This window comes from Oreochromis niloticus, linkage group LG10 (assembly GCF_001858045.2).
Source record: "Oreochromis niloticus isolate F11D_XX linkage group LG10, O_niloticus_UMD_NMBU, whole genome shotgun sequence".
Taxonomy (NCBI): domain Eukaryota; kingdom Metazoa; phylum Chordata; class Actinopteri; order Cichliformes; family Cichlidae; genus Oreochromis; species Oreochromis niloticus.
Genome location: NC_031975.2, coordinates 26,685,714 through 26,713,675, shown reverse-complemented (window position 1 = coordinate 26,713,675; position 27,962 = coordinate 26,685,714). Strand labels below are relative to the sequence as shown.

Sequence of the window (27,962 nt, the reverse complement as noted above, 5' to 3'; positions counted from 1 at the left end):
TAGTTGGCCAGGAATAAGTTTTATATAAAATTTGAACAGTGGATACAGAGGCGATATTATGTGTATAAAAAAATACATACAATAAAAGGAAAATAAATGAATCTTATTTCTATTTTGAGCAGATGTTCAAGTTAGCTGATGAAATGTAAAAGGCACTAAATGTACAACATTCCAGTTTTAAAGACGGTAAACAAACAGAGGCCAAAGTCATTCAGAGACGAATGAAAATAACAATAATAATAATAATCACATGGCATTTTGTTGTCTTTGTTATGCCAGACATAGTGCAGATTTTACAACATAACATACCAAACGATTCTCAAATAACACACAACTATTTACCATCGATAAACACCGAGCACGCACTTTAAGACCTGCGTCCAATCAGAACACCAAACGCCGCCACCGCGCGAGCTCCGTCACATCGGAAATCTTTCATAATTTATAGTTTACATCACGATTTCTACAACGGCACTAAACACTGCAACGAGTCACAACTAGGAGCAAAGCGACCAGCAGCTGACGGTCTGTACACGGATGTTTCGTTTTGGTTTGAAATGCATGCTGCAAACAAGACTGTTTTTAAAAAACAACCCAAAAACAAAAAGAAGAAACAGAAAGGAAAAGATGGAAGACATCGCGGTGCTTGCGGGCTGTGATGTCACAACCACAGTCGGGTCAAAGCGGGCAAAGCCTGGATTTCTTCTGGATTTCTTTATGACTCATTAAGTTTTACTGCTGTGTCAGAGGATTTCACAAATTTGGGATAAAATTACAAAACGTGTGAGTAATTTCCCTTTAATGTGTCAGCGCAGACACGGAAACATCTGAAGAGGTCTAACAAACACTTCCTTCCTTGTGGAAATCCTCTTTCACCACAGTTGTCAAATCTGTCCTGAAAACACAGGCTTGGTTGACGGCCTGAGCCGGGCTGTTTTTACCCGGGGGTTTCCTCGGTAACTAACCAGACTACTTCACTAGTTTTAAAAGTCAAAGAAAACATTCACAATTAGACACAAATCTAACAGATGAAGTTAAATCCAGTCCACACAATTACAGCGTGTACATTTTCAACAGCCTTTTAAAATTATTTATCACATTCAAATGTTGCTATCACCTCAGGGGGTTACCTGAGGTGACCCCTGGTAATCACTGGTCAACAGGGAAAAATAGGTAATCTCCAACTGGCTGTTCATTGGCTGTGGGTGGTGGCAGAAAGCCACACGGTGCTGCACCAAAAACCTCACAGGTTGCTGTGGTCAACGGTAGCCTGCACAGAAAACTCCAAACTGTCTACACATGCTCGACAAGTACGCGCCAAGTGGTGCAGAGGCTGACGAGCGCAACGGAAACTGGAAACGGAGAAGGCTCACCTTCAAAGTAAAAGTTGTGCCTTACTTTTCAAATGAGCTGGTTTCAAAAGTAAGGCACAACTTTTACTTTGAAGACAAACACTAGTTGCACTAATACTTAGCGTTACAGGCAAGTTGGTGTCTTCCATGCAATCTGATAGCAACCAAAGCAATCAGCTGTGGTGCAGCACCTCCAACCAGTTGGGGAATATAAATTTTTACAAGTCAGGTCTCTATGTGACTGAGTGTGATCAATCATAGTCAGTGCCGGCAGCCTTCCTTGCAGGTCCATGTTTCTGCAGAGCCGCTTATTTTCTACATTAAAGCGCCGCCTTTAACCTGATTAAACGACGGTTACACTGACAGGAAACATTTCCTCTCCATTTCCAATAAATGAACTTTATTTACTGGCCCTGGCAGGTCAATAAAGTTGGGTTCTACTCACACATTTAGACTCAGGGGTTTGATGAGCTTTACAGCCTTTACCGCTTTACCGTAGTTGAATAACTCCTCTGGATCTCAGCATCTAAAGGAGGCTTGAAGGATTTAGGCTTTAAGAGCAAACTTCAAGTCTACCCAAATTATTCTGCAGGATACCTCTGCACCATGTTCAACAAACATGGACTTAAAGGCTTTTTTAATCAGGTCACATTTATTAGTGTGTTCTGCTCAGAATGTTGGCTGAAGAAACTTAAGCATGAAGAAACTTTAAGACGGCGGGTGTTGTGACACTTCTTGCAAGAGCTCTGTGCACATGTCAGACTGTCTGGTGACAAATAATTAAGACTTAAGAAAAACAAAGCATGCCACCAACTTTCTTGAGCAAACCGCTTCCATTCTCAGGAAAGACATCCACAGCCATACCACACTGGAATGAGTTACAGTATAACAGCACTATATCTTACATGAGGAGCAAGAAATATATACAAACACTGGTCAGCATGGAGTTTTACTGCATTTGGAATCACAAGACGAAGCTTAAGGAATCAAGACAGCAACACAAATATTCGCGTTAACAAAAACCAAAGAAATTAGAAAATGAATTTGGCTTTTTGGAAGAAAACAAAAGTTTTGGAATGTATTTAAAGCATCTGAAATCGGAAAGTGTTGGTATTAGATATTTGGCCCATTAGATTGACAAACAAAGAGCTTTATATTATGCATAAATAAGAAAAAGAGGACGGATATTCTCATAATAATGCGTGTTATGTTAGTAAATTGCATGCAAATGTGTGTATTGTTCCACAAAATAACATCTCCCAGTTTTCATAGGAAGGAGATCTTTCACCTCAATTGAACCTAACATGCATATTTCAACATAAAGAAATAACAAAACTGCCCATGGCTCTTTAATAAAAACAAAGGAATCACATAAATCTACCTGGGTTGCATTGTCCGTATGTTTATATGTAAACAACTGGGACAAAGAAAAATAAAAAAGTGACAACAACTGAAACTCAAACGTACGGAATGTTCCACTGAGGTGAAAATCTAAACGCGGCGTCTTTACCGGTACCACAACGACATGCTGGGAGTTAACAGAGAATTGAAGCATTCACAGTAACACCAATGTCAGACAGCTGCTTCTGCTCTTAAAAATTAAATAAACCAGCCGAGCAGTACCAAAGTTATTCTTTAGATGTCATTATATCTGCATGCAAAGTTACCGAAGGCGGTGTAAAAACAAACAAACAAACAAACAACAAAACAAAACCAAAAGAAATCTACATCACACGCCTCTACAGAACAACATCACTATGGAAGTGCCCGACGATGGAGAGCCGTGGCTTCGGCAGACTGTTGCACCAGCTGTTAGCGAAGGTGATGAGATATGAAGGCAGACAGACAGAAGTTACAGTACAGGTCGAGCCCGCTTTAAGGGTCACCGCTCACTCACGGTACAGGACGTCTAAACTTCCACCGGGAGAAAAAAATGTTACCGTTTCAGTCAGAAGTTATTCTCCTGCTGTTAAAGATTTAATCCATTTACTCAAAATAGTGTTTTTCCTTTTTAATTTGACTAAGGTTGAGTTCAGACAACACATATTTCCCCTGATTACTTTCTAATCGGAGATGACACAGTGCACAAACTTTGGTCATTTTATCTCATGCAGTGTGGCATAACCGACAAAAACTACAGACATATTTACTCTTTATCATAGAAACAATATTGGTAAATGTACCTTTTTCCCTTTTGAACATGTACTTTCTTTATTGTTCTCGTAGGATGGTCATTGTGTCAGCTCTCAGGACTGAGCAGCTTGAAGTTTCACATTTTGTAAAGAAGCAATTTTTCTTTTTTTGTGCTTTAATTCTATAAAAAAAATTTTATATTCCAGTGATCACTGAAATGAATGCAGGGGTTCTTTCCTCGTTTAGATGGGAGTTAAAAAAAAGTATGAAATTTGCCCAAAAGCACTGCACAAGCTGTTCTCTGTGAACAGAAGTTACAAATTTTATCTGATGGAGTGAGTCATAGTGTGTCATACACACCACTTCAGTTGACTCCACGTGTTTACATTTTTTTTTTTTTTTCCTGGAAATTACTAGCACCTCCTTCTCAGTGCCATCATCGTCTCAGGTGTAGAAAGATTTTATGACTCTATAATCATGTAATGTGACACAGTGACCCATCAGAACAGGAAAAACTTGCGCAGTCTGAACTCTGACCTGTTGATGAACCAATCGGGTTTTCAGGATGACAGAGATGCCCACAGTCAGATCAGAAGCCCGTAAACAAAGGAGGACAAAACGGTGGAGCGTCTGCCCAGCTCATTAATGGGACTTTTAACACTGTGAGCACACATTTGGACCACACTACATCTCTTTACATTGACCTAAATGCGGCACAGTTTGGTTAAGACGAGAGCACAGGTGCTTTGTGACGACTACAGTCCGCCGTTTCTAACAAAAAGATGTAACTTGAGGTTTTGACGTTGGTAGGATTTCTTTGATCTTTACTGATGTTGCTGTTTGTACAGTTTCTGACCAGTCTCACCGGCCAATAAAAAGCACCAAAGTTTCGGCAGAAGTGATCAATGAATGAGAAGGCGATGTAAGACAAACAGTGAGAGTATCGTTCAAATATCTGCTTTATAACGTCGTCTTCTCTCTGGAAGAAACAGTTTAACGCACCAATGGTTTTTTGTTTTGCTTCGTTTTATTAAACGGGGCTCACTCGGTTCAGGTGTGAGCATCCTAAGTAGGACTGTTGAGTTGGTGCAACAGCCTGCTAAACCTTTAATGTGGCACGGGGGGCACAAAGCTACAAGAACAAAAACAAAAACAAACAAATAATATTTGGAATGATAACCGAAAGCTTTCTCGTTTTTATGTGTGCCCCTGTTTTTTTTTTGGAGAATAGTTTTGATGTAACGGAGTGGTGGAACATCGACTTGGAGTGTTTTCATAGCTTTTTTTTTTTCTTTTGTTTTTACAACAAAGCACATGGAGACATTACTTTATCATATAATATCATCATGCTTTCAGAGGACAAAATTTTAAAGAGAGAGAGAGAAATAGAGAGAGAGAGAGAGAGACTGCACCACTTGTGTCCCTGTTGAGATATCCCCACCCTTCCCAAGAGCAGCTGATAGAGAGGTCTCATATTTTACTGGATTTTTGTTTACTTTTTTTTCTTTATTTGGTCCCCGGTTCCTCTTCAGTTTTTACGAATGTCAGCATAGACCACGGGCTCCATCTTATGGAAGGAGTTTTTGCTGCCTGAGTGATCCAACTGGGCGTATATCACCGGGCCCTGGAGGACAAATGAGATGCAGAGCAGGAAAGAAACACAGTCAGCCAATGACACAAGTACATACAGAAAGAAGCAAATAATAAACGGCAACCTTTATATGATTTTATGCACATGGGTGATTAAAAAAAGCCCAAAGTTAGAAACCTAGGTGTTTTTTGTTTGTTTGTTTGTTTTAAATGGAGCTTCTGATTGGGAGACAACAGCTTCTTATAGTTTGACTTAATTAGTGCTTAGCTGTGGAGATGTAAGGGCAACACACACACACACACACACACACACACACACACACTTAGATAATTAGTCCATATTTGGAAAATTACTTAGCAATTACAGGGCCTCTGAAAAGTGGCTTACATTAGTTTTTTCCACATTTCCTTCCTTGGCTTACATCATTATTACTTCCTATTAACACCTTTGGCACTGGTTACATTCAGTAATAATGATAATAATAATAATAGTAACATTACACTGCCAAAATATGGAGTGTCACTCAATATACAAGTATTTAACATACGTCTCACAAAGACAGGAAGAGGAACTCTTTAGCACCTCATGTTTTGATACCTGTATTCGGTTGACAGGCTTTAGCTGTGATACAATGGTTTCCAAACTTCTGGGATAGATGCTGAATATTTTATCCCATCTTACTGCATTTAAGATGATTTTAAGGGACAAGCTACAGCTGGCCGTGGTAATCGTCCAGACTTGCCGTGATTGAGATTCAGAGCCTTGGGTGCTTCCTAAAGAGAAGCGTGACCAACACACCACAAAAGTGCAGGACTGCCACAGGATCATCACTGCACGCAGACAATACAGTGCAGTGTAGTGAGAGTGTGACAGCCGTGACTACAGCCGCAGAGACAGCTGTGTCATCCCGTGGGTGCAGTCATAATTACAGTGACAGCGTCTCTCAGTGAGAAAGCTGGTGAACCAGCTCCTCTGTTTCTCTTTCTAAATATAAATGGTGGAGACCGGTGCCCGCGCAGCCGCAAGTTGGGAACGTGCGCTGCACAATACACGATACTGTATCATAAAAACGGCTCTGCACGGGTCACAGGAAATGCAAACGTTATTGTGAGAGTTAAAAAAAAAAAAAAGTACTGCAAAGTAGAGCAAAAGTTATCAAAACATCAATTTAAAGGGAAAGAAACCAAAACAAAACCAAAAAAACCCCCCACGCTCTAAGAGACTCGAAAACTGAACAGCAGTCCCGTGTCTGTATGGGGTAGTCTAGTCTTCTTTTTAAAAAAATAAATAAATAAAAATAATAATAATAATAATAATAATAACAACAAACATAACTATTACTGAGAAAATAAGAATTTTCTTTTGACAGTAAACCTAAAATTGTTGAGTGTTGGTAGGTTGATCAGGATAAAACCGATGACATGCTGGCCTTAAGACAAATGTAAAAGTTGTGCTTGACACTGATTTTTCTAATATTACTTATTATCATGGATAAGTGATTTTGATGAAAGGAGATTTCACATTTAAATATAGCAAAAATTTAATTTTTTGCAACAAGGACAGCAGTTCCGCCTTCATGTATTATTCAGAGGAAACACTTCAGTAAAAACAATTAAGAGTCAAAAGCTGTCCTAAGATTAAAAATAAATAAATAAATTCTCACTGTGGCCACTGGGTGGGGGACTCTGTAGTCTGTAAATAACTGTCCTTCATTTTTTTCATTTAATCTACATTTTTCAGTTTTCGTTGAATTATTCTGCCGCCTTTCACTCACACTTTAGAAATCAAATCCAATTTGTTTTGTTTCGTTTCAAGCAAAATTCACTCGCAAGTTTGAAGATTAGCTCTGCTCTCTGTCGTATTAAGACAGCCCACTGAAGATTTCTCAGGGTGGGTTGACTGTTTGGTTTGCCAAAACAGATCAATTATACAGCTGATAAATCTGAGAAACATCAATAAAGGGAGAACACACATCAGAAAATTTCAGTCTATTAGCTAAACAAGAAATGCAACACTAATAACTGTTCATGATGTCTAAAAAACGTAAACTAACAATAGCATTTTTTTCTTATTCATTTCTTCCTAATATTTTGCACCTTTTTTTTAGATTTTTTATTTGGCAAACAATAAAAAACATGAATGGAAACAACTGAAAATAAGATTACGTAGCAAATTAAATTCATATAAAAATCAAAACTAAATATTACGGATGGATAAAAAGTTATTTTCAGTTGTATTTGGATACGTTGTCCACATAAATGTGACCACCTTCCAGTAAAACAGAGGCAGCCACTAGTTTTTTGCTCCTTCCCTCTTTCGTCCCCCAACTCATACCTGTAGCGGACCCGAGGGACTGGTAGATCTGGAGCCCTCCACTCTGGACTCCACCTTCTTTCGAGGCTGCGGAGCCTGAGAGTTCACGCTTTCCAAGGACGTACAGCTAGTTTAGGTGTAACGGAGTCGAGCAATCATTGGTGCACAGTCAAAGTGAGACGGACACAAATAATGGACAAGACAAAAACAAAATCATGAGACATGAGAACATGAAACGCTGCAGCTGAGCGCCGACTAGAGGTGCACCGATGGGATTTAGACCATATCAGATTGGTAGGCCAACAATTTTGGGAGCACATTTGCAATCAAATAAAATCCAAATTTAGATATTTTGATGAATATTTTTATGACTGATTCTTTAGCACAAAGGTTACAGCTTATAATTTTGTACTTAATTCATAGTGTATTATAATTTAGCTTCTTTAATTTTATAGATGAACCTTATCTCCATCTACTCTTACATATAACAGTTTAGCTGTTTTAATTTTATCTACGTGATAGTTTTTTCCCTTTTCGGTTTTGAATTGTTTTTACAACAACAAGGTAATAATTGTGGCTCAGTCACACTAGTTTTTAAAAAAGGACTGAAAAACTGACTGCAAAAACATTCGTAGTTGCTTAGCGATTGTACTGAACCAGCTGCAAGCAGTTGGGACAATTATGGTTGCCAACTGCACAGCTCATCTGTAGGAGAACTGGTCTCCAAACAATTGTGATCCGACTCAAACGGACTGCAGTTGCTTTCAGGCAGATTGGCAAAAGTTTTCAAATTACTGTCATCTAATTTATAAATGCAGACTGCTTGCCAACCCATCGCAATCAAGCAAAGTAAGTTTGCACTGATGAGTCCAACTAGTGTCTTTGCAAATCTCTTTCCAGTAGGGGGCTTAACTCAACTAATTATAAAACTCAGAGATACTTCAATATAAAAGCAAAGTTGCCAAGCACCTTAGAAGCAGCCAGTTCCAATGCAACAAGACTGCAAGTTCACTGCACACAGCTGCAATAATTTGGGTCATCGCACGTCTCCGACCAGTTTTCCCCAGTGTGACCATGTGGGAGATCTTATATTACATTATCATTTGTAATATGTGGTTTATAATCTGAATGTGAAGACTGGTGATTTCTCTGATACTGAATTTATTCCATTTGAGGGATAACGGATTAGGTTCTTTTATTCAACTAATTAAAACTGTTATCTAGAAATCTGAAGGTGTATGCTTTGGCTCTAGAAAACTGTACAAACATTTACTATTTTCCAACATTCAACACTAAAACTAGCAATATTGCTGAATGTAATGTAATAAGCAGGGCAACAAATACAGCCACTGATTCAATTGTTTTGGTATGTAGAGCAGAAGTACAACAGTGGAAATTAACCCAATAAAAGGTTTATTAACATTCTCTATTGTTTATCTTACTGTTCTGCATCTGAATTACTTGATTTCGAGGATATGCTCATCTAAATTATGGATAAATATTAGTCATTAATAATACGTTTACAAAAGGTTAGTGCAAACAACACAGAATAACTTTAAGAGGAGTTTAAATAGTTAAGAGGCAAAACCAGTCATTAGATGCTCTTCTATTGTAATGACATCTTAATTAATGACAATGAATTTACCATTTTTTTGACAAGACAACAAAAAGTTAATCACATAAGAGCAGCAACGACTGATTAATGTTAGTACATCAACAAAAGACTATAAGTCTAAATGTTTATACTAAGTTTTATTATTCCTTCTTCAGTATGAAGAGTAAACCAAATATTTTTGATTTTAATCAGTAGCTCAAGCAAACCTCAAGATGTCTCTGTATTCGCAACAAATTTATTTAATTTTAATCTTACTGATAACATATAAAACAGACAAAACAACAAAATGCCAATCGGTTTGTGTTTGAATCAATACATATATGATCCAATTTAATGACTCAGTCTAAGGGTTGTTGTAAATATTATAAGTCAAGCAGCCAATCAGTGCAACTCTAGTAAAGGCAACAGGTGAGAGAGGCAGTTTACCTGAAAATAACAACATGAATGCTAAATGAACAATGAGAGGCCAATATTTTGGCCCGTTAAGGTGACTGAACACTGCGAAAAAAAATAAAAATCTGTAAATACTGTTGTCAAATAAACATGTTTCATGGGAAAAAAAAGCCGATGACGATGGGTTAGTCTCACTGAAGCAGATGAGAAAGACACTGTTTAGTTTTGTATGTTAGTGGCAAACAATGATGGATAAAAGTTCTACACAGTTAAATAACCTGGTAACATGTTTAAATGGTTTCCATCGGCCTGGGGACTAGGCTGCCTTTAGCTTTTCCTATTGATAAAATAGTCAAAAAAGTGAATTAAAGAATTAAAGTTTTACCTTCTCAGCTGATACATGTTATGTAAATTCTGTAATTAAGTATTCCTTATTCTATGTAAATGAGGGTCAGGATTATCGGATAGGTTACTGTAGATATAACTTCGAGTCTTGTTGTGCGACATCACAGCATCATAGCAGGTCAATGGCTCTACATTAATCCTGCCTAACATTAAACATTAAATTGTTCTAAAGACAGTAAATCTGCCTAAAGGAGAAAATGACTGTAACCAGGATACTTAATTACATATAAATGCATTAAACAACAATGCGTGGATTATTTGGCAACAAGCTCAACCTTGATGTTAGTGGAAGGTGTTGCTGTGAAGTTAGTGGTGTTAATACAATACATATATGTAATGGAGGGAAAAAAATGACTGGCACCAGTGAAAACAGCCACCCCACAGATCCCTGTTAGCTCAGCTCACAGGCTCAACCCACTCAGCAGCCAAGCAGAAGGTGCCAGATATTTTTTTTCTTACTCAGCCAGAAGCCAGTGCTGGTGCCTGAAGTAGAACTGTTTCCACACAAAGCATTAGCACTGGCATGGCTACACAAAATTTCAAGGTTTAACACAAAACTATCAACAAGAAATTTGCAGCTGCTTTGACAAGAGAGACTTCTCAGTGAGTGCAGCTTCTGCTTTGCAACATTTAGTGTTCGAACCTTTTAAAAATGTGGGCCGGTTCTCAAAAGACAGCATAACAGACCTGTCCTCTCATTGACACCTTCCTGATGGACAAGAGGGACATCTCTCAGATTTGTGGCTCTTTTGTTTATACCTCAGCTGTAGAGAGAGTTTCTATGGCATGCGAGGTAGACGTGGTCAAAAATACCTCAGGCATGCAAAGTCTGAGGTAGTCTGAAGTTGACACTTTTTTAAAAACAAATGTGTTAATAATTAGTACCCACCAAACACCAGATACTGTGAAGTGTTAGAGCTATACAGAGGGTTACCGGTCTAACAGGAAAAAAACAACCTCTGAAGTGAAATATTACTGAAAACAAAACAATGATTTAGGAAACCAGTACCATCTGTTTAACTTACCTTTCATTTTAACAGCATCAAGTATAATTTTCACATCAGTATAATGAATACATAATGTGAGCATAAAACATCAACAGACACAAATAACCAAAGAAAACAACCCAATTATAATTCAGTCAGTCTGTGGGGGTATTTTTCTGTATTCACAGGAGATTAACGTTAACATATCCTCATTGCTAGCTATCAATTAAAATACCACTTGCTGTTTATTATTATTGTTACAGGTCATTTTTACAGGATGTGCAGATGAAGCACTTACTTTATGGATTTAAAACATCACATATAGCTGTAGATATAAAGGATTTTACAGGTGAAACCACTGTCTGTGGCACACAAGACAAAACATTCTCAAATCTTTTAGAAATGTTAAACTTACATACTGTCTAAACTGTATTTATGAAGAAAACACCTGCAGACCCTGCATGGATGTGGGTTAATAACGGTATCGCACTTCCCTAAAAAACTAAATAAATACATTAAATTAAATAAATAACACACAAAATTCACTATTAACTACTTTCTGTAGAAAACTGAAAAAAGTAATTGCCGTAACTGAGTCCCATTGAGAACGAAATTAATTATACTGAAAAAAATGTAAGTAGAGTTGGCGAGTCTGAAAAATGTACATCATTATCACGTGTGCATCGCTCACACAAGATCAATATTTCATACTTAAATATAATGATAGTGTCACACTTACACTGAAACTACTAGTATAGATATAAAGGTGTAAATCATATAATTGTAGTATTCAGTATTTACCAGCAATTACAACTTCAAAAACTTTATTGCTCTTCATGATGCATCTTTATATTTTTATATCTATAATATAAATATGGACCTTAAAGCTGCTAAGAACAAAAATAAATAAACTAACAAGGGTTTGACTGTGACTATGTCTGGATATATATGAGTGGATCACCAAATAGCTGTTTTATCACGTGTACATATGTGTTACATTTATTAAATGAGCGTTGAGCTTATAACTGCATAACGATGGAGCTGAGAGTGAAGCTACTTTTACGTTCTGAATATAGTTTTGAAGTTTTGAAAATTTTGCAGCTTCACTGTAGTTGAGGTCATCGGTAATCAGGAACAGCGGAAAGTTGAATGGCTCACTTACCCTTCGTAATCATGGCGGTTGTGAAGCACCCTCATGACAATGCAGGCCGCCACAGCAATGAGCACAAGCACCAATAAAGCACCACAAACTCCTGCAACTATAAACGTAGTGTTGTTCTGCGAATACGACTCTGGAAAAAAAAAACAACAACAAAAAAACACACACAATGAAGAACATTCAAGGTCAGTCCACACATCCATGATATTCCAGACATTCCCAGCCACACCTAACATTTCATCCTGGGGGATCCTGAGGCATTCTCAGGGCATCTCAGTAGCGGGTACTGGGTCTACCCCAGGGTCTCCTCCCAGTTGGGCATGCTTGGGAGGCACCCATGAGCCATCCTAACCAAATACCCGAAACATCTGAACTGGCTTCTATTGATGCGCAGGGCCAACCGCTCTGCAGGACTGTGGAAAAGTCTTGAGTCAACTAACAGACTATTTTGTAATGTTTTAAAGTGGTCCAGAGTTTCCAAAAATGTTGGACTAATTACTCACAGATTATGACAGAACTGCCCAAGATTGTGAAATGTACTGATATTACACACACAAACACAACAAAAAGAGTTTCATGGATTTCAGAATATCCTCCAAACCAAAACAAATTAGATTTCATGTGAAAGACCCAAATCACTCAGTCACTGTAAATAAAGCTATGCTACTATAAATAAAACACTTTTAAACCCCATTTTTGGAAATAAAACTAACATCACAGATGGGAGTGGTGCTTAAACCTGAGTATCCAGTAGTATTAAAAGCTGGAACAACACCAAGGCAGCTCTTTGTTAGAGCGAAAGTGTGTGAAGATAAACAGAAGTGTGTGAATATATGTATATATATAATTATTTTAAAGTAAAAAGTGGATTTCAGAATAAAAAAAATAGGATTGTGAGCACAAGGCTGACTCGGTTCCTTCACCATGTATAAATACAGTTATGCTACCATAAATAAAGCACAAAACTTGAACCCCCGGGCCTGGAAACCAAGAACACAGCTGGGCATATCGCTGAAAGCTGAGCAACAAAAGCTGGAACAATACCAAGGCAGCTCATTGTGAGAGCTAAAAGAAACTGCGGCTAAAACATACGAGTACAACACACATGCTCTATTTAGACCCTTTATTGCTTCCTAGATACAGATGTTCGGTACAAAGAAAAACCTCAACCTGCGAAGAGGTAAATGGTAAATGGTAAATGGCCTGCATTTGTATAGCGCTTTTCTGGTCCATAGGACCCAAAGCGCTTTACACTACATTCAGTCATTCACCCAGTCACACACACATTCACACACTGGCGATAGCAAGCTACATTGTAGCCACAGCTGCCCTGGGGCGCACTGACAGAGGCGAGGCTGCCGGACACAGGCGCCACCGGGCCCTCTGACCACCACCAGTAGGCAAACATGGGGTTAGTATCTTGCCCAAGGATATTTGGCATGCAGCCAGGATGCAGCCTGGGATCGAACCACCGACCTTCTGATTAGTGGCTGACCTGCTCTGCCACCTGAGCTACAGCCACATGTAAAACAGACAAGCCATCACATGCACATGTGGTCTTCAGCTGAGTGAACACAAACAGTGGTTGTGCAGTGATTTGCCGTATGTGCTTGAATAGCTTTTATTTATCAGTCTTTTCTCATTAACTGATGATATTCGATGTGTTTATTTTGTACCTTTAATTAATTTCACCTTTAAGTGATCAAATGGAGTCATTTATGACCTCAGCTGTGTATGTAAATGTACTGTTGTGATCATTTTAATCATAAAAATGTACGTCTAATCTACTTCTCCTACAACTTTTTATAGTTTCTTTTCCTTTTGTTTTTCTTTTACAGGAATTGGCCCATTGATGTGGCAAAGATAAAGGAAAATTGGGTTGCTTGTTTTTTTTAAATATATGCAACATTAAAGGCTTTTATTTTAGTGCAATTTTCCACTTCAGATTACTACAATGTGAACCCTGGCTGACGGACCTAGTCAGAACAAGATTCAGAGATATGCTGAGGTACATGCAGTTTATTAGACAGAGCAGACAATCAGGCCGTGGACCTGTTGCTGCTTTCGGGGATATTTGGATAATGTTTGTTGCCCAGTTACCCAAATACTATCTCTCTGGCAGGGAACACAGTGGTCACACCCACTCGGTGATGAAATCACAGTTCTTGTGGTCAAAATTCTGTGATTCGAGCAGACTATAAAAGGCGCCATGCAGACTAGAGGCTAAAACACTCCTAGCGTGATTTAAATTTGCGTGAAGGGCCTCAAAAACCTGGTGAATTATGGGGTAAAGCCAGAAAATGATTGCATTTTTCATTCCTGATTGGCAATTGCAACTTTACAAATCAGTCTGATCAGAAATATGAGAGAGAACACCACAAATATCTGTAGAGGGACATAGTGAACGGGTTTAGTCTATCACTCACACAGCATATAAAAACAGTATGTGTGTGCCCCTTTTTGCAATGCACAAACATGCCAATGCAAGTGGAAACCTGCTCTCATTAAAGACCAAAGGTAACGTCCTTTTCCCGTAACAGGATGGCATAAATAAATCTCTAATGAGCTTGTCACCAAACATTGTTTCTCTGTTGTTGTTGTTTTTTTAAATTAATCATAACTTTACCATCTAACATCTAATATGAACACCCAACACTGTAACATAATGCTCAATTTAAATGTGTAATAAGCGATTTTTTTAGGGCATGCGAGGGAATAAATGTGAGCCCATAAAAAAAAAAAGAAAAGCATTTTTGCAGCTAAATACGTCACTGTGTGCTGTTTAGTGCCAGCAGGCAGCGTAGAGTCAGCGTTCAGCACTTTTATTCTTGACAGTCTTTCACATTTATCTTTTAAATTTGGGAGATATGGATCTAATGTTTACAGATGCCTAACAGGAGATTCAAAGAAAGTTTGCAGTTAATCCGGTTTGGACTGCAAGTAGTATAAAAGCATGTCGCAACAGCATTCCTAGATAAACCATTAAGTAGTCCAGGATTTAACTTGTTACAGGTGGTGCAATCGACACACTGTGGTTAAGATGGCCACGATCCAGTCCATCATGTTTGATCAGCTAGTGAAACAGAGAAAAGTCTCCTCTTTGCCTGGAAACACAAGCGATAGTGCGCAGAGGCTCACACTGTGCTACACTGCATTTTCTCGCCATCCAATCAGCATGTGTGTGAGCAGAGCCCTGCTGAGTGGGTGAAAACAACTGACGAGTGTCTGGCCAAGGCCGCAGAGTAGCAGGAGGCACTTAAAAAGACATCTTTCTCAGCCACACTACCTCAATCTGTCACTGATTTGTCTTTTTATAAATTTTCTACATTTCCAACATTTAACTCTGGTGCATTAATTTCAATGTAAATCCGACAAAAACTCACCTTTCAGCACGACCCTGAGCTCGGTTCGAGCCTGCGTCCCCTTCACATCTGGGGGGTTCTTCACGTCACAGAAAAACGTGCCGTTGTCGCTGAAATAAGTCGGGCTCAGCTGTATCGAGACGTCCCTCTTGTTGATGTCCCCGATAAACTGCACGCGGTCTTTGAACTCCTCTGGCCCTGGGAATCCTCTCCCACTTGTAAAGTAGAAAATCTACAAAAAGGAAGGAAATGCTGGTGAAAATGTACTCATGTATAAATGGGGACATCTCCAACCCCTGAACGTTCTCATCTAGATCAGCTGTGTTCTCTAGCAACCACCGAGCAACGGGCTAAAATGACCTGATTTTAGTGATCAAACAAGCCCACATTTTTCTCCCCACAATGTGATTAAATGTATTTGTTTTTGAATAGCACAAACAGACCAAGCAATACTGTAACATGGACTTTTACTATTAAATAAAATGTATAAAAGTACAGTAATGCCAGATTAAATAAAAGAACAGACATGTAGACAAAATGCAATAAAGTGTACAATAATTAAAAAACAAATCTCCGGGTACTAAAAACAATAATAATACATTCTTTTGACAATTACTTGAACAAAAATCTCTAATATTTACTGCTTTCTTACCATCGTTTTATATTTGTACTCAATTTGTATTTATTAAAATGATAATTTTTGTTCTTACATTATTTGTATTGGGTTTTACTCATCGTCCAGCACTTTGGTCAACATCTGAGGTGTTTATATGTGCTAAATAAAATGACTTTTTTTGGACACTGCAGACACTGCAGCAATATTGTTCTTATATTTGACATACATAAATTAATAGATAAATATTTCCATAATTTAGTAAACAAAGAGGTCAAACAAACTGGTTTCCTGGCTGTGACTAATATTCCTGTATACAGGAACAACAGCTGTCATAAGACACCTACACACTGAACAGTCTTCACTGCAGCCACACTGTGCTACGTGGAACTGACAGGACATCAAGCATCATGTATGTAAATTGTATGATGATACTGAACTTGCTGCTGCTGCTGCTATTACTACGACTATAACACAGACGGCAGTTTTTCATCTGTCATTTGTTTCTGTGGTCTTTGGCCTTGGCTCAGTCACGATGACATGACACATCATACAAAAACAAGGCTTTGTTGCCACAACTCAACTAGATTTTCTTCTTTACTGGAATCCCAAATTGTTTTGCAGTTTTCATTTTCTTTATTATGGCTGAGGTTTTTTCTCTACCTTGAAAAAATTAACACAACAAATAAATAAAGAATTCTCTCAAAGTTGATGTCAGATAATTCGATTCTTTTTGTAGAAAAACAGACAGAACTTGAAGTGGCTTTCATATTGTTATCAAACTATAAAGAAGGATTAAAAATGCCAACAATTATTCAGTTTTATTAGTAATAATTAAAGCAGTAAACTGGTTTCATTCTTGTAGTTCTATAAACATAAATGCAACAAAAAATAGCATTAATGTAATTTAAATGCAACATTAAACTACTAAATAACTTGTAATGTAATTATTTGTACCTATCAGTAATGGTGAAAGCTGTGTTACTGTAGCTGTAGCTTCAATTTGTCTTGCAGCTCATTTCAGATTTTTTAAGGGTTAGTAATGCGACATTAGGCAGTACTGATTGACAACTTCTTTTCTGGATGGAAGTCAATGATTAAAGGCTCTCCTTTGTAGTCAAAATGAATGCAAGAAAATGATCATGTTATCCCAGCAATTTTGTTTTTATAAATGACTGGAAGCCAAATCTAATGCAGCCTAATTAAATTTAAAATCTTATTGGTTAACGCCCTGGACCGTTTCCTGCATGTCCCCTTTGTTCTCCTAGCTGCTCTCTAATGTCAAGTTTGGGTCTCAAGCCAACTTTGAACCTCTTTCACTGCACAATGTCTTAAACAAAAGGAGGGAACATCTCAAACCTGTCTAGGCAGCTCAAAGACGGCCCTGCAGATGTTTACAGGGAAAGTAGGTCACTCTTGATTAGTTTTTTTTTTTTGTACTGAAATGCGTAGAATTTGAAATGGATGCACCAACTACAAATTTTTGGTATCCTGCCATCTCTAATGACAACAGTTGCTTAGTGTGTTGGACAATTTTGACATTTGGATTAATCACAGAATATCTGAGGTACTAGAAAGACCTTTTTTTTCCAACATTACTGCTGCACAGCCTTTTTCCTTCACTGAGCAGCTTTCCCTTATCTTAGCTTTTTGGTGTTTTTTTGGACAAGCATCATTTCTGCAGGAAGAGAAGTATTTAGTCTGCAAATGATGGGTCTGAAACGTCAGAGAGATTGATGTTTTAAGATAAACAGCTCGATGTTACAACATGCTCCAAGTGTAGACTGCGTGTATGTGTTCTGCCATGACTGCTCTGCAAATTAAAGGCCCTTCAGCTATGTCATTATATATGCATGAGTCAGATCACAGCAGACAGACAGGCCCCGCCCAGCCTGACTGGACTGTAAACAAAAAGTCTTTGTAGATAGGACATGATCCACACAAACGTCCCTCTTTTTTTTTTTTTTTAGCTGCATAAGAGTTTTAGAGGAATATACACTAATAAGTTCATGCTAATCACCACAAGTCAATTCTCAGCAGTAATAAATAACAGTGTAGGAAAAATCTGTAGCTGAAAACTAAAGTCTACAAAGAGATTTAAGTCAACAAAGTGCTATAAGAACTAAAGAGAAAAATGAAAGCATACCACGGGATCCAATTACGATGCTCAAGCAAGATAGCAGCAGAACATAAACAGATGAAAGCAAACGGAAAAATTAGATAAAAACAAATATGTAGATATGTAAAGACAGTACATGGAGAGAGTATAAAGAAATAAAACTGTACCTGATGTTTGTTTGTTTGTTTTTTTTAAAAAGGCTGGCGCTTAAACTGAAAGCCTACTGAAACCAAATCATAACAATGTGCTCTCACCCATCCCGAATCCGTTCTTCTTGTGTCACCACAGATAAAACAATCGCAGGAAAACATCCTTAAAACTGTGGGAAATCTTCCCAGAGCGGACACAACCAGCGGGGACTTACCACGTATGGAGATTTGTAGAACTGACTGTCGGGATGACTCGACTGAAAGTACCAGGTCACCGTGGTGACCGAGCTGACCACTTCGCTGGACTTAAAGGTGCATCGAAGAATCCCCGTGGTACCGTTCTGTACTATCACCTCAGGATCAGCGTGTATCTCGATCGCAGACGTGGGTCTTGTGACTGTTTATGAACACAAAACAACAAGTGTAAGCACACAAAGCAGCAAGAGTTCAGGGCTAAACCAACACCACGTGTTGGTTTAGACGTGCATGTCAGGTTAGTTAGTTTTAATTTTTTTTTTTTCATAAATAATTTTTAGGTTTAGTTTTAGGTAACGATAATAGCCTTGTTAATCATCAGTTAATAATCGGAAGCTTGGTGCAGTCCCACAGTATTAATAAAAAGTGACAAAATCTGTCCACACGAGTTAGTGTGGTCAATGCACCTTAGAATTACATCATATTTTTTTAGTTTATAGGTTAGGAACTCCGTAACTGTCGCTTGCAGAAAGCATCCTTTATTAAGGTAAACAAAACAAGGGGCATTTTTCATCATTCACCAGCAACATTATAGAGCAGCATTACTGCTAAAACTATCCCAGGTGGTGAAACATTTAAGCAGAAATATAACATACCTGCTTAACACTTTGATAAAACTTAACCTTGTAACTCTTCTGCAGCTGCACAATATTGTCACATAAAATTCCACAAAAAGCAATTAAATGCAACTCCAGCACACTATTTGTGCGTGCAGAAGGGCTTTGAATTAGTTGTTTGTCACATAATAAAACTGAAATTGGAAAATATTTTCTACCTGGGATGTTTTATCTTGGATTGGGTTTTTTTTAATCATTATTATTGTTATTCTCGTTACCATCTGCATCAGTAATTTTAATCCTGTTTGCTTTTCCTGTCATTTGGAGTCCAACTAGGGAGGGGTCAGCTGAGTCATGCATTTTAGTTTTCTCATCCTTTGCAGCCTGGTTTTACTCCAATGGTGTTTTTGCCTCAAGTAGTGAATTAAGTGTTGTTACCACTTCTAGCAGGAAATGTTTTCTTACACAGTTTGTAAAAAAGTTTGCTTTGTTTGAAGTTGTTAAAATAACTTCTTTGACATCATGACACTTATATATATGAAAGATTTCTTTTGCTTCCCCCAACACAAAGGGCACAACACATACACATAAGAAAAACAAACATGTATCAGGCCAGAATTTCACAATTGGTGCATCCCTATTAAATTTTAATTTCACTGAATTAATTATTCAAGTGTCCCTAATTAAAAAGATTTCGTCCAAACCCTGCAGTGGTAGTAACGTTTACTGTGAGCATGCCCCAAAATCATAAATTACAGTCTAACACATTCATGCCACTGATCTTTGAACCCATCTAAACTTCCTCATGCTTGTCCTGTAGAGCTGGATGTTGTTTTAGTACTTCTTGCTTGCTCTTAACTGGCCTCTATGTGGGAAAACACATATGTATGAGTCAGAGCACTAAATAAACAACTGAAGTGAGGTCACAAGCAGTGAGACAAGCCGGACACAGATTTTAGTCTGACTTCAGTTTGTGAGAGACATGGAAAGAGGTAGTATCTTATCCAACCACCTGTAAGATTACTCAAACTATTTTAATGCAACCGGAAAAACAGACGGATGGTTGTACAGCTCTGCTCAATTATCCAGAATCCTCAATTCCCATTTATGGCTGCATCAAAGGCAAGTTGGGTTGTGCATAGTGTAAAGAGAGACGTACAACTGAGCAACACGGGCTTTCTCTGCTCAGAAACAACCTAACAGGTATCACAATGCTGATTATCAGCAGTCTCTGCTAAACCAGGCTTCCTGCTACAGGGTCTGTCACAAGAGTCTCTTGTGACAGCCTGCTTCATTTAGACATTATCAAAGGAACAAAGATAAAGATATAAGACAAAGACGTATAAAGAATAATTTTTAAACTGTAAAACACAGCACTGAAGCTGCAAATAAAGAGAATGAAGTTTTACAGATTTTTAGCCATAAACATCCTACAAAAAGACTGATTAATTTTCAGAGATTTTCTGGTGTAAATGTAGGTCCGCAAGACTTTGCCGAGTGCTCTTTTGCAAGGTTTTTCCACTGTTGTAACATCTCCCTCTGTATATACGTACATCTCTAAGCTCTTGTACTGGAAGAAAAAAAAAGAAAAAAAACAATCGTACACTTGTGTCTTCAACCTAGCTGCAGTGGCCGCAGCGTAACACGGCAGGTTACCCCCCCCAAAAAAAGGTGCAAGGCCAGCACCCAAAAGTAGACTTGTCTGCAAACAGTCACCAAGAATACCCTCTGAGAATAGTGAAACTGCATGGCAAAAAGTCTTTTGAAATGACTACGGCAATAAGGCACTACTTTGTTTTTGGGTTCTTTTGGTTTTTTAAGTCAATGTTCTCCATTTCCGGTTTTGGGTTGCACTTTCTCAAGTCATACTAGCGCTCGGCTAGTAGCTGATGAATATTTGCACACAAGTCGATGACTTACGTGTAACTCATCGACCTGTCGGTGACTTTGGCAATCTGCTAGCGACCAGAGCAATCACAGGGAAATTTCTGTTGCAGCACCTGCTTTGTGATTGATTTCAACCTCCAGCAACCAATTGCAGAACACACATTTTTCCCAAGCAAATGGTTGGTTGCCAGATTATTACCAACTGTTCTCTAGGCCTGTGTGACAGCTTAGAGACCGATGAACACAGAGCTAATGAAAAGTTTTTCCAGCATTCACAACACCAGCGCTTTTTACTGTGATCATAATTATTAGAATGATTTCGTGAAAATGTCGCACCTGGTTCCAATTTTAAACCTAAATTGCTCAGACCAGATTAGATTATCTGTTAAATTCAAGTTAACATGGCAACCTGCATCAGGTAATGTGATACTTAATCTGATTGTTCTTATAGCTCAGAAAATATATACCTAAATGTGACCCTGACTAAATCTGCACAACCTTGATCACCAAATCAGAACCATTTTTGACAACTATAAATTATAGAAACAAGATTGCAGTGCATACTGGACACATTGGAGACAAATAAATGCAACAAATGTTCTTTAAAAGGCTGTGTGATAAATGTCAAACACTGACTGCACAGCTTGATGATTAATAAGCTGACGATAGCAGCTATGAGTAGGAAATGTACTGTATTTATTCTTATTTTATTTTATTCTAATTTTTGCTTCATAACTTTTGCACTGTCCACTTCCTGCTGTGACAAAACAAATTTCCCACGTGTGGGACTAATAAAGGTTATCTTATCTTATCTTATCTTATCTTAATGTTTGGCAGTACATTCACCTTTTAGCCACCTTGAAAGGTTTTAATACAACTATGAATATACAAATCGAGCCACACAAGTATTAGCAAACAGAGATACATGACTTCCACATCTTGTAATCAGAAGAGCTAGCAGGCCAAGGTATAAAAGCAACAGAACAATAAGTAGCCTCGGCCTCTCGCAGACATTAGATCCAAGTCTGTTTAATGAACACCAACAGATTTAGACTCGGGGAAACACCGTGCTTCAAAAACAAAAGCAACTCTTAGAGCAGCACATAGTCAGCACACTGCTGAAGCACAATAATTTATAAAAAGAAAGGAAGTATTTGTCAGATGATATCAGTCTGTGATTCAAAGCAGAACACTGTTTTCCGTCTTCAAATTTCAGGAAACAGCTTTAAATGTTTTTTTAGGGTTGACAAAACTGTTTAATTTCTGCTCTTAATCTCACTTCACAGAAACATCCTCTCCAACATCAAATAAAGTTACTGTCAACTGCTGAGTCGGCTAATTTGCAATTTCATGCACATCCTTTCTAAAATGCCAGATCATGTTGAGCCTGTAAAAGCTGAGTGATCTACCAATGATTTAAATGTGATTTGAAGTAAAAACAAACAAACAAACCAAAAAAAAAAAGAAGAAGAAAAAAAATCAGCTGGATTACGCAGAAGATGACCTGCTAGTGCTTGAGTTCAGAATGTATCTTTTTAAAAAGGTTGCTCTCCATAATCTGCACTTCATATTTTCTGTGCTTGACCACAAGGTTAAATTTTTAGGTGCGGGGTAATTTTCTATTTGTGAACCTTCTTCTTTCAGTTGTACACCAGCATTAAAGACATACTTTGACCTAGTCATCCTAAAAGCCGCCATTTTAAACTTTTTCTGTCTTTTTAAATATTAGATGGCAGAGAAATGTTCAACATTTTTCTTCACAAACCTTATTAAATCATTGTTTTATCGATTATTAACCGCTTTTTATACATTGCTTTTTCAATATAGTGTGGTCGAGCATCTTTTAAACAAACTAAATCTTAATCCTTCAGTTCTTAATAACTTCGGACCAATTTCTTAACTCCCATTTTTAATCACAAATTACAGAAATTCACTTCTTTTGAAAAGCTTCACTCATCTGAGCTCACATTAACTGTGGTGTACCACAAGGTTCGATTTTAGGTTCTATGATGTTTTGATGATGTTTTTATGCTTCCAGCTGGTCACTTTTATTAAGTTTCACTGCCACATTTACTTATTCTTATTACTTCTTCTTTCATTGCAACACCAACGACATTAGGATAAATCCATGAGACCTGGTGATCCTAAAACCCTAGGTGCTGTTTTAAGCAGTCTCAGTGATGTTAACTGTTAGATACAAGTTCTTCATCCTTCATCAAAAGTTTCAGAAACAGTGATTTCAACCCACTTTAGCGTTTGTGTGCCTAAATGGCAGTTTGGAGAAATTTCAATTGGGTTTTTGAGCTCTACACAGCACAGAAAAGGCGTTCCTCGAGGTAACCAAACACCTTCTTTTAAACAGCATAAAAGGGACAGAAAGCCACTATATCTTTTTAGACATAAGAGCAGTTTTCGATACAACAGATTACAGGATTTTAATAGATGGGTTGGGATCAGGGACAAACCACTTGGTTGGTTTCATTTTTATCTCTTAGAAAAAGATCCCAAAAAACCCTATCTAATAAGAATATGCAACTTCCCGTCATCTACAGCCCACAGGTAAATGTGGTGCACCATAAGGTTCAATTTTAGGTCTTATGTCATTTCTCATTTATATGCTTTTCACATTTATTTAGTTTTACTACACCCACATCACAGGTCTAAATTCCCATGAAACCTGCTGTTTTAAACTGTCTTGTCATGTGAAATGTTGGACGGTGCATTTCTTTAAATCTGTTAAACCCCAAACCACATCTCTCTCAGCTCCAAACTGTTTGGTCTTGCTTTCTCCAAATAAGAACTATCTTGATAGAAAAATTGATACTTTCACATTCAGACCTGGATGAAGTATACAGATTTGTTTTCTTAAGGATCAACTACTACAACTCCTCTCTGGTATAAAAAATGAAAGATGCTCAATTGTGGATTAGAGTCAACACTTTCCTAATACATACTGTTAAAACTACTCAAATTGTATGCAAATATAATTTTTTCCGATGTTCATGATGTTAAAAATGTTGTAAAAAATTAACTACAGATAAATTAGATTAAAGTGTATGTTTTCCTTCTTAAGATGCACATTTTGAGCTGCTAAATGTATAGCACAAAACGGCTTAGTCAAAGTAATGAATGCAAGTTCGTGTTGTAGTTCACAGCTTTTTATATTACTATGCGACCAAACTGTGTGCTTTGCGAGGGCACATATACCCTGTGCATGAGTAGATAGAGGGCCCCTGGTCATTTCAGTCCGTGCCTCTCATCAACTTGCAGGCAGCTGCAGTAACACGTAGTTACAACACGAAGCCACTATTGTGCTTCCTGCCAAAAACAAAAAAAAATAATAGTGACGCAAATCTGGCTATCCAAAGCGAAACTTGGCGCAAAAATCATGTCCCTGCCGTTGTGATGCTACGTGTACCATTAAGTACACAGTGTTTAGTACCCAACATACTTCGTTATCTGGGTCAAAATACGGTTAGCGGACGACGAAATGAGACGTTATCGCGGGGGCTGGAGGCTGTGCTAGTCCACCTGCATGCAGATAAAAACAGTCTTAGTGTGCTGTTCGATTATGTAAATAAAATAAGACTTGATTGGTAGCTCTATTAGTAGAAGACATTTCCCAGGTGACACGTAAATACCGTTGAGACACACGCCCAACAAAAGCTCTATTCAGAAATCAGCGTTTAAACGGCTTTACTTTAAATTTTGGTTACATGTACGACAGCACACACTTTTAAATATCTCCTGCCTTACTAGGACATTTAAATCAATACGGCATGGGTCTTAAAACACCCAGGGACTCTTATTTCAGCTAAACAGCTGGTTAGCATCGCTACTTTCCACGCCTGAACCCACCTTCACCTTCCGCAGGACGACGCGGCCAGGGGCGGCAGCCACCATCCTGTGCCAATCTCCATTCATGTTTTAGTGAATTTAACAGATTGCATTTTCTGTAACACTGTCTCTCACATAAGGTGGAGTCTCTATCCCATATCCCAGTAAAAAAAAAAATCCGGGCTGTGTTAAAGATAGTTTCTCGCTTACGAGGCTGAAGAAAGGCGTGTTAACTCTTAAAGGATTGGGAATAGAGGTGTAAACGCTGCTAGCCTGCTAACCTGAGATCCCACCTAAAATAATGAACTCAAACGTTTACAAATGGAAATTTAACCCAAGCGGGGCTTCAACACTCACCCAAAACAACACAAAGCGTAAATCCAGTAAATAATATACGCCTGCGAATCGTATTTGGCCATTTGGACTCCATTATGTGGTTGTAAACAGGAGTAGTTGCTCCGCTTTTTTTTTTCCTCCACCCTCCACTGTCCTAGTGGTTTCTTCTTCTTCGCTGCGGGTACAAACAAATATGGGTGCGGCTGCTGCTGCCCCCTATAGAACGACCAGGCGAACCACACATAACGTCTACCAACAGACAGCAAACAAAAGGAGGATTTCATGAATAAAAGTGAGTGCTTTCTGCCTGAGGCCATCAGTATCAACTATATTTTAAACCCCTTTCTCTTCAATGAAACCAAACTAAAGTGAAGAACAGAGGGTGATATATAAGGGTGGAGGGAGGGGCACACAGGTAGACTGCAATGTGGTGTCACGGGAGAATGAAGCTAGAAAAAGAAGTGAAAATTAAATAACAGAAGTTAAAGAAGGAAGAATGTTGCACAGGGTTCAGGGAGGAGTTGAGACGAACTCTGAAGAGTTACCAGATGACTGGGAAATTGTCAAGAAGGTATTTGGTGCATTGTCTGGAAAGAGGACAAAAGGGTAGAAGACTTGGCGGTGGAATGAGGAAGTACAGAAAAGGATTCAGCAGGAGTATGGGCTAGTCAGAAATATGAAGAAAGCAAACAGAAGTTCTGGGAGGCTAGACGTACCAAAAAGAAAGGGCCGCAAAGACAAAGGTGGATCAGGTGGCGTTTAATCTGATGATGTGGTGCATGTGTAATTGTGATGCTTGTAAAGCAGTGAGATGACAGTCAGCTGATAGTTATGCTGTAGTGAGGATGGCCTAGGAGCCACAGTCTGTAACTGATAATGGTGGTGCTTTTGGTGCTGTGCAGAAAGCACAGTACACTCAATGTTGTACTGAAGTCGGCAGGATCAGCGACGTGATGGAGCACAGTCTGCACACGCTGAAGCAGAAAGGGGAAAATCCTCAATCTCTAACAGCTCAAATATCTGATCTGTAATCATCTTTATAAAATCTGTCTGCAGTAGTTTGCTTAGAAAAAAAAAAACTACTACATTTTATTACAATCCCTCCTGTGATGGCGTGATGAAGAGCTCCATCTGCTCATAAATACATACTAAAAAGAGGAATCATTTCTCCAGGGCCTGAATGCAACATAATGCATAAAAGTATGGAGGTAAAATGAAGGAAGGTTTCTAATAGCAGATGAATGATGGCAAGATATCGAACCAAAAAAAAAAAATCACCTGTGTGGAAAAGATATGAAGGCACGGTATGATAACTTTAAACCTCAGCACTGGAGGAACTGCGCCTCTCCAAATATGAACCATCGTCTTATCTTTTGGCATTGTCCACACATGCTGAGTCACTGGAAACAAATATTATTAGTATACCAGTAAGAATGATTAGATTTCAGGAGAGGGGACCAGACCTTTGCAGCAGGAAGGGGCTGGGTTTGAATCCAGGAGTCATTTGGGGTCTTTCAGTGTGGATTTGCATCCACCGTTCTTCCTGTGTCTGAGTGAGCTCTCTCTGGGCTTCCTACCACAGTCTAAAGACGTGCATGTCAGGTTAATTATCATGTTAGTGATAATTAATTATCATTATCATGTTAATCTCATGGTAGGTGTGAATACTTGTCTGCCAAGTTGAACCTCATTTTGCCCTCATGGCTGCCTTAATTTCTTGTGGCACAGATTCAACAAGGTGCCGGACACATTCCTCATGATTTTGAAATGATGACATCACACTTGCTGCACATCCATGACGTGAATCTTCTGTTCCACCACATCCCAGAGGTGCTCCAACAGATTGAGATTTGATGGCTGTGGAGGCCGTTTGAGTACATAAAACTCAGTGTTATGTTGAAGAAAGTAGTTTAAGGTGATTTGAGCTTTGTGACACGGTGCTTTGTCTTGCTGAAAGCAACTATCAGAAGACGGGTGCACTGTGGTCATAAAGGGATTGACTGGGTCAGATACATGCCAAATTCTGACCCATCCATCCAAATGTTGCAGCAGAAATTGAGCCTCATCAGATCATGCAATGTTTCTCAAGAATCTTCTATGATCTAATTTTGGTGAGCCCGTGTGACCTGTAGTCCCAATTTCCTGTTCTTAGCTGACGGTAGTGGCACCCGGCGTGGTCTACTACTGCTGTAGCCCATCTGCTTCAAGAGTCAGCCTGCAGAGATGCTCTTCTGCATACCACAGTTTGGTTATTTGAGTTACCGTTGCCTTCCTATTAGCTTGAAGCAGTCACACATCAACGAGGCATTTTTACCCAGTGAACCGCAGCTCGCTGGATATTTTCTCTTTCTTGAATCATTCTCTGTAAACCCTACAAATGGTTTTGTAGCAATCCATGAATTACTCAGACCAGCCAGTCTGTCACTTAAAGCCACTTGAATCACTTTTCTTCCTCATTCTGATGCTCAGCAGGTCGTCTACATGCCTACATGCACTGACTTCCTGCTGTGGGATTGGCTGATTAAATATTTGGGCTAACTAGCACTTCAACAGGTGTACCTAACAAAGTGGACAGTATTTTATTTCAACTTACTAAAAGATTGATGACAAACACTGTACCTACTGTAAATAAGTGGGTGGATGTAACAATGTAAAACTAGACATTTATCAAAGCTCTGATGCCAGACCTTTAAAGAATGAAGGGATTTTTCTGCCTTCTCTATTTTCATTTATTTCCCATTTATTTTTCTCATATATGCAAGTATGAAATCTCACTTCCCCCTCTGTGGATCCACGTGGTTATGAGAGGATTTTCCGATTGTTTTCTGCAGGGAGAGACGGTGATTTAACTTAAATGAAAGTAAACTGAGAGTTAATGTTTCAGGTGCAAAGCCTCATCT

The 27,962-nt window shown here is 38.5% G+C and overlaps 1 protein-coding gene across 1 annotated transcript; it reads right to left on the bottom strand.

The window, feature by feature from the left end:
- Positions 1-25,244, bottom strand: mpzl1l (myelin protein zero-like 1 like). The gene is made up of 6 exons (XM_019363672.2): positions 25,084-25,244; positions 18,406-18,587; positions 15,331-15,541; positions 11,951-12,080; positions 7,411-7,516; positions 1-5,109 (listed from the first exon to the last, which is right to left on the bottom strand). The coding sequence occupies exons 1-6, from the start codon at positions 25,154-25,156 to the stop codon at positions 5,014-5,016; spliced, it is 798 nt and encodes a 265-aa protein (XP_019219217.1). The 5' UTR covers positions 25,157-25,244; the 3' UTR covers positions 1-5,013.
- Positions 25,245-27,962: the final 2,718 nt, after the last annotated feature.

Excerpts from the sequence above, each read along its gene's own strand:
- mpzl1l (XM_019363672.2), bottom strand. The coding sequence starts at position 25,156 with ATGGAGTCCAAATGGCCAAATACGATTCGCAGGCGTATATTATTTACT. Across the intron at positions 15,542-18,405 it reads TCTACAAATCTCCATACGTG|ATTTTCTACTTTACAAGTGG; the intron begins GTAAGTCCCCGC and ends TCCTTTTTGTAG. Across the intron at positions 7,517-11,950 it reads AACCGCCATGATTACGAAGG|CTGTACGTCCTTGGAAAGCG; the intron begins GTAAGTGAGCCA and ends CACCTAAACTAG.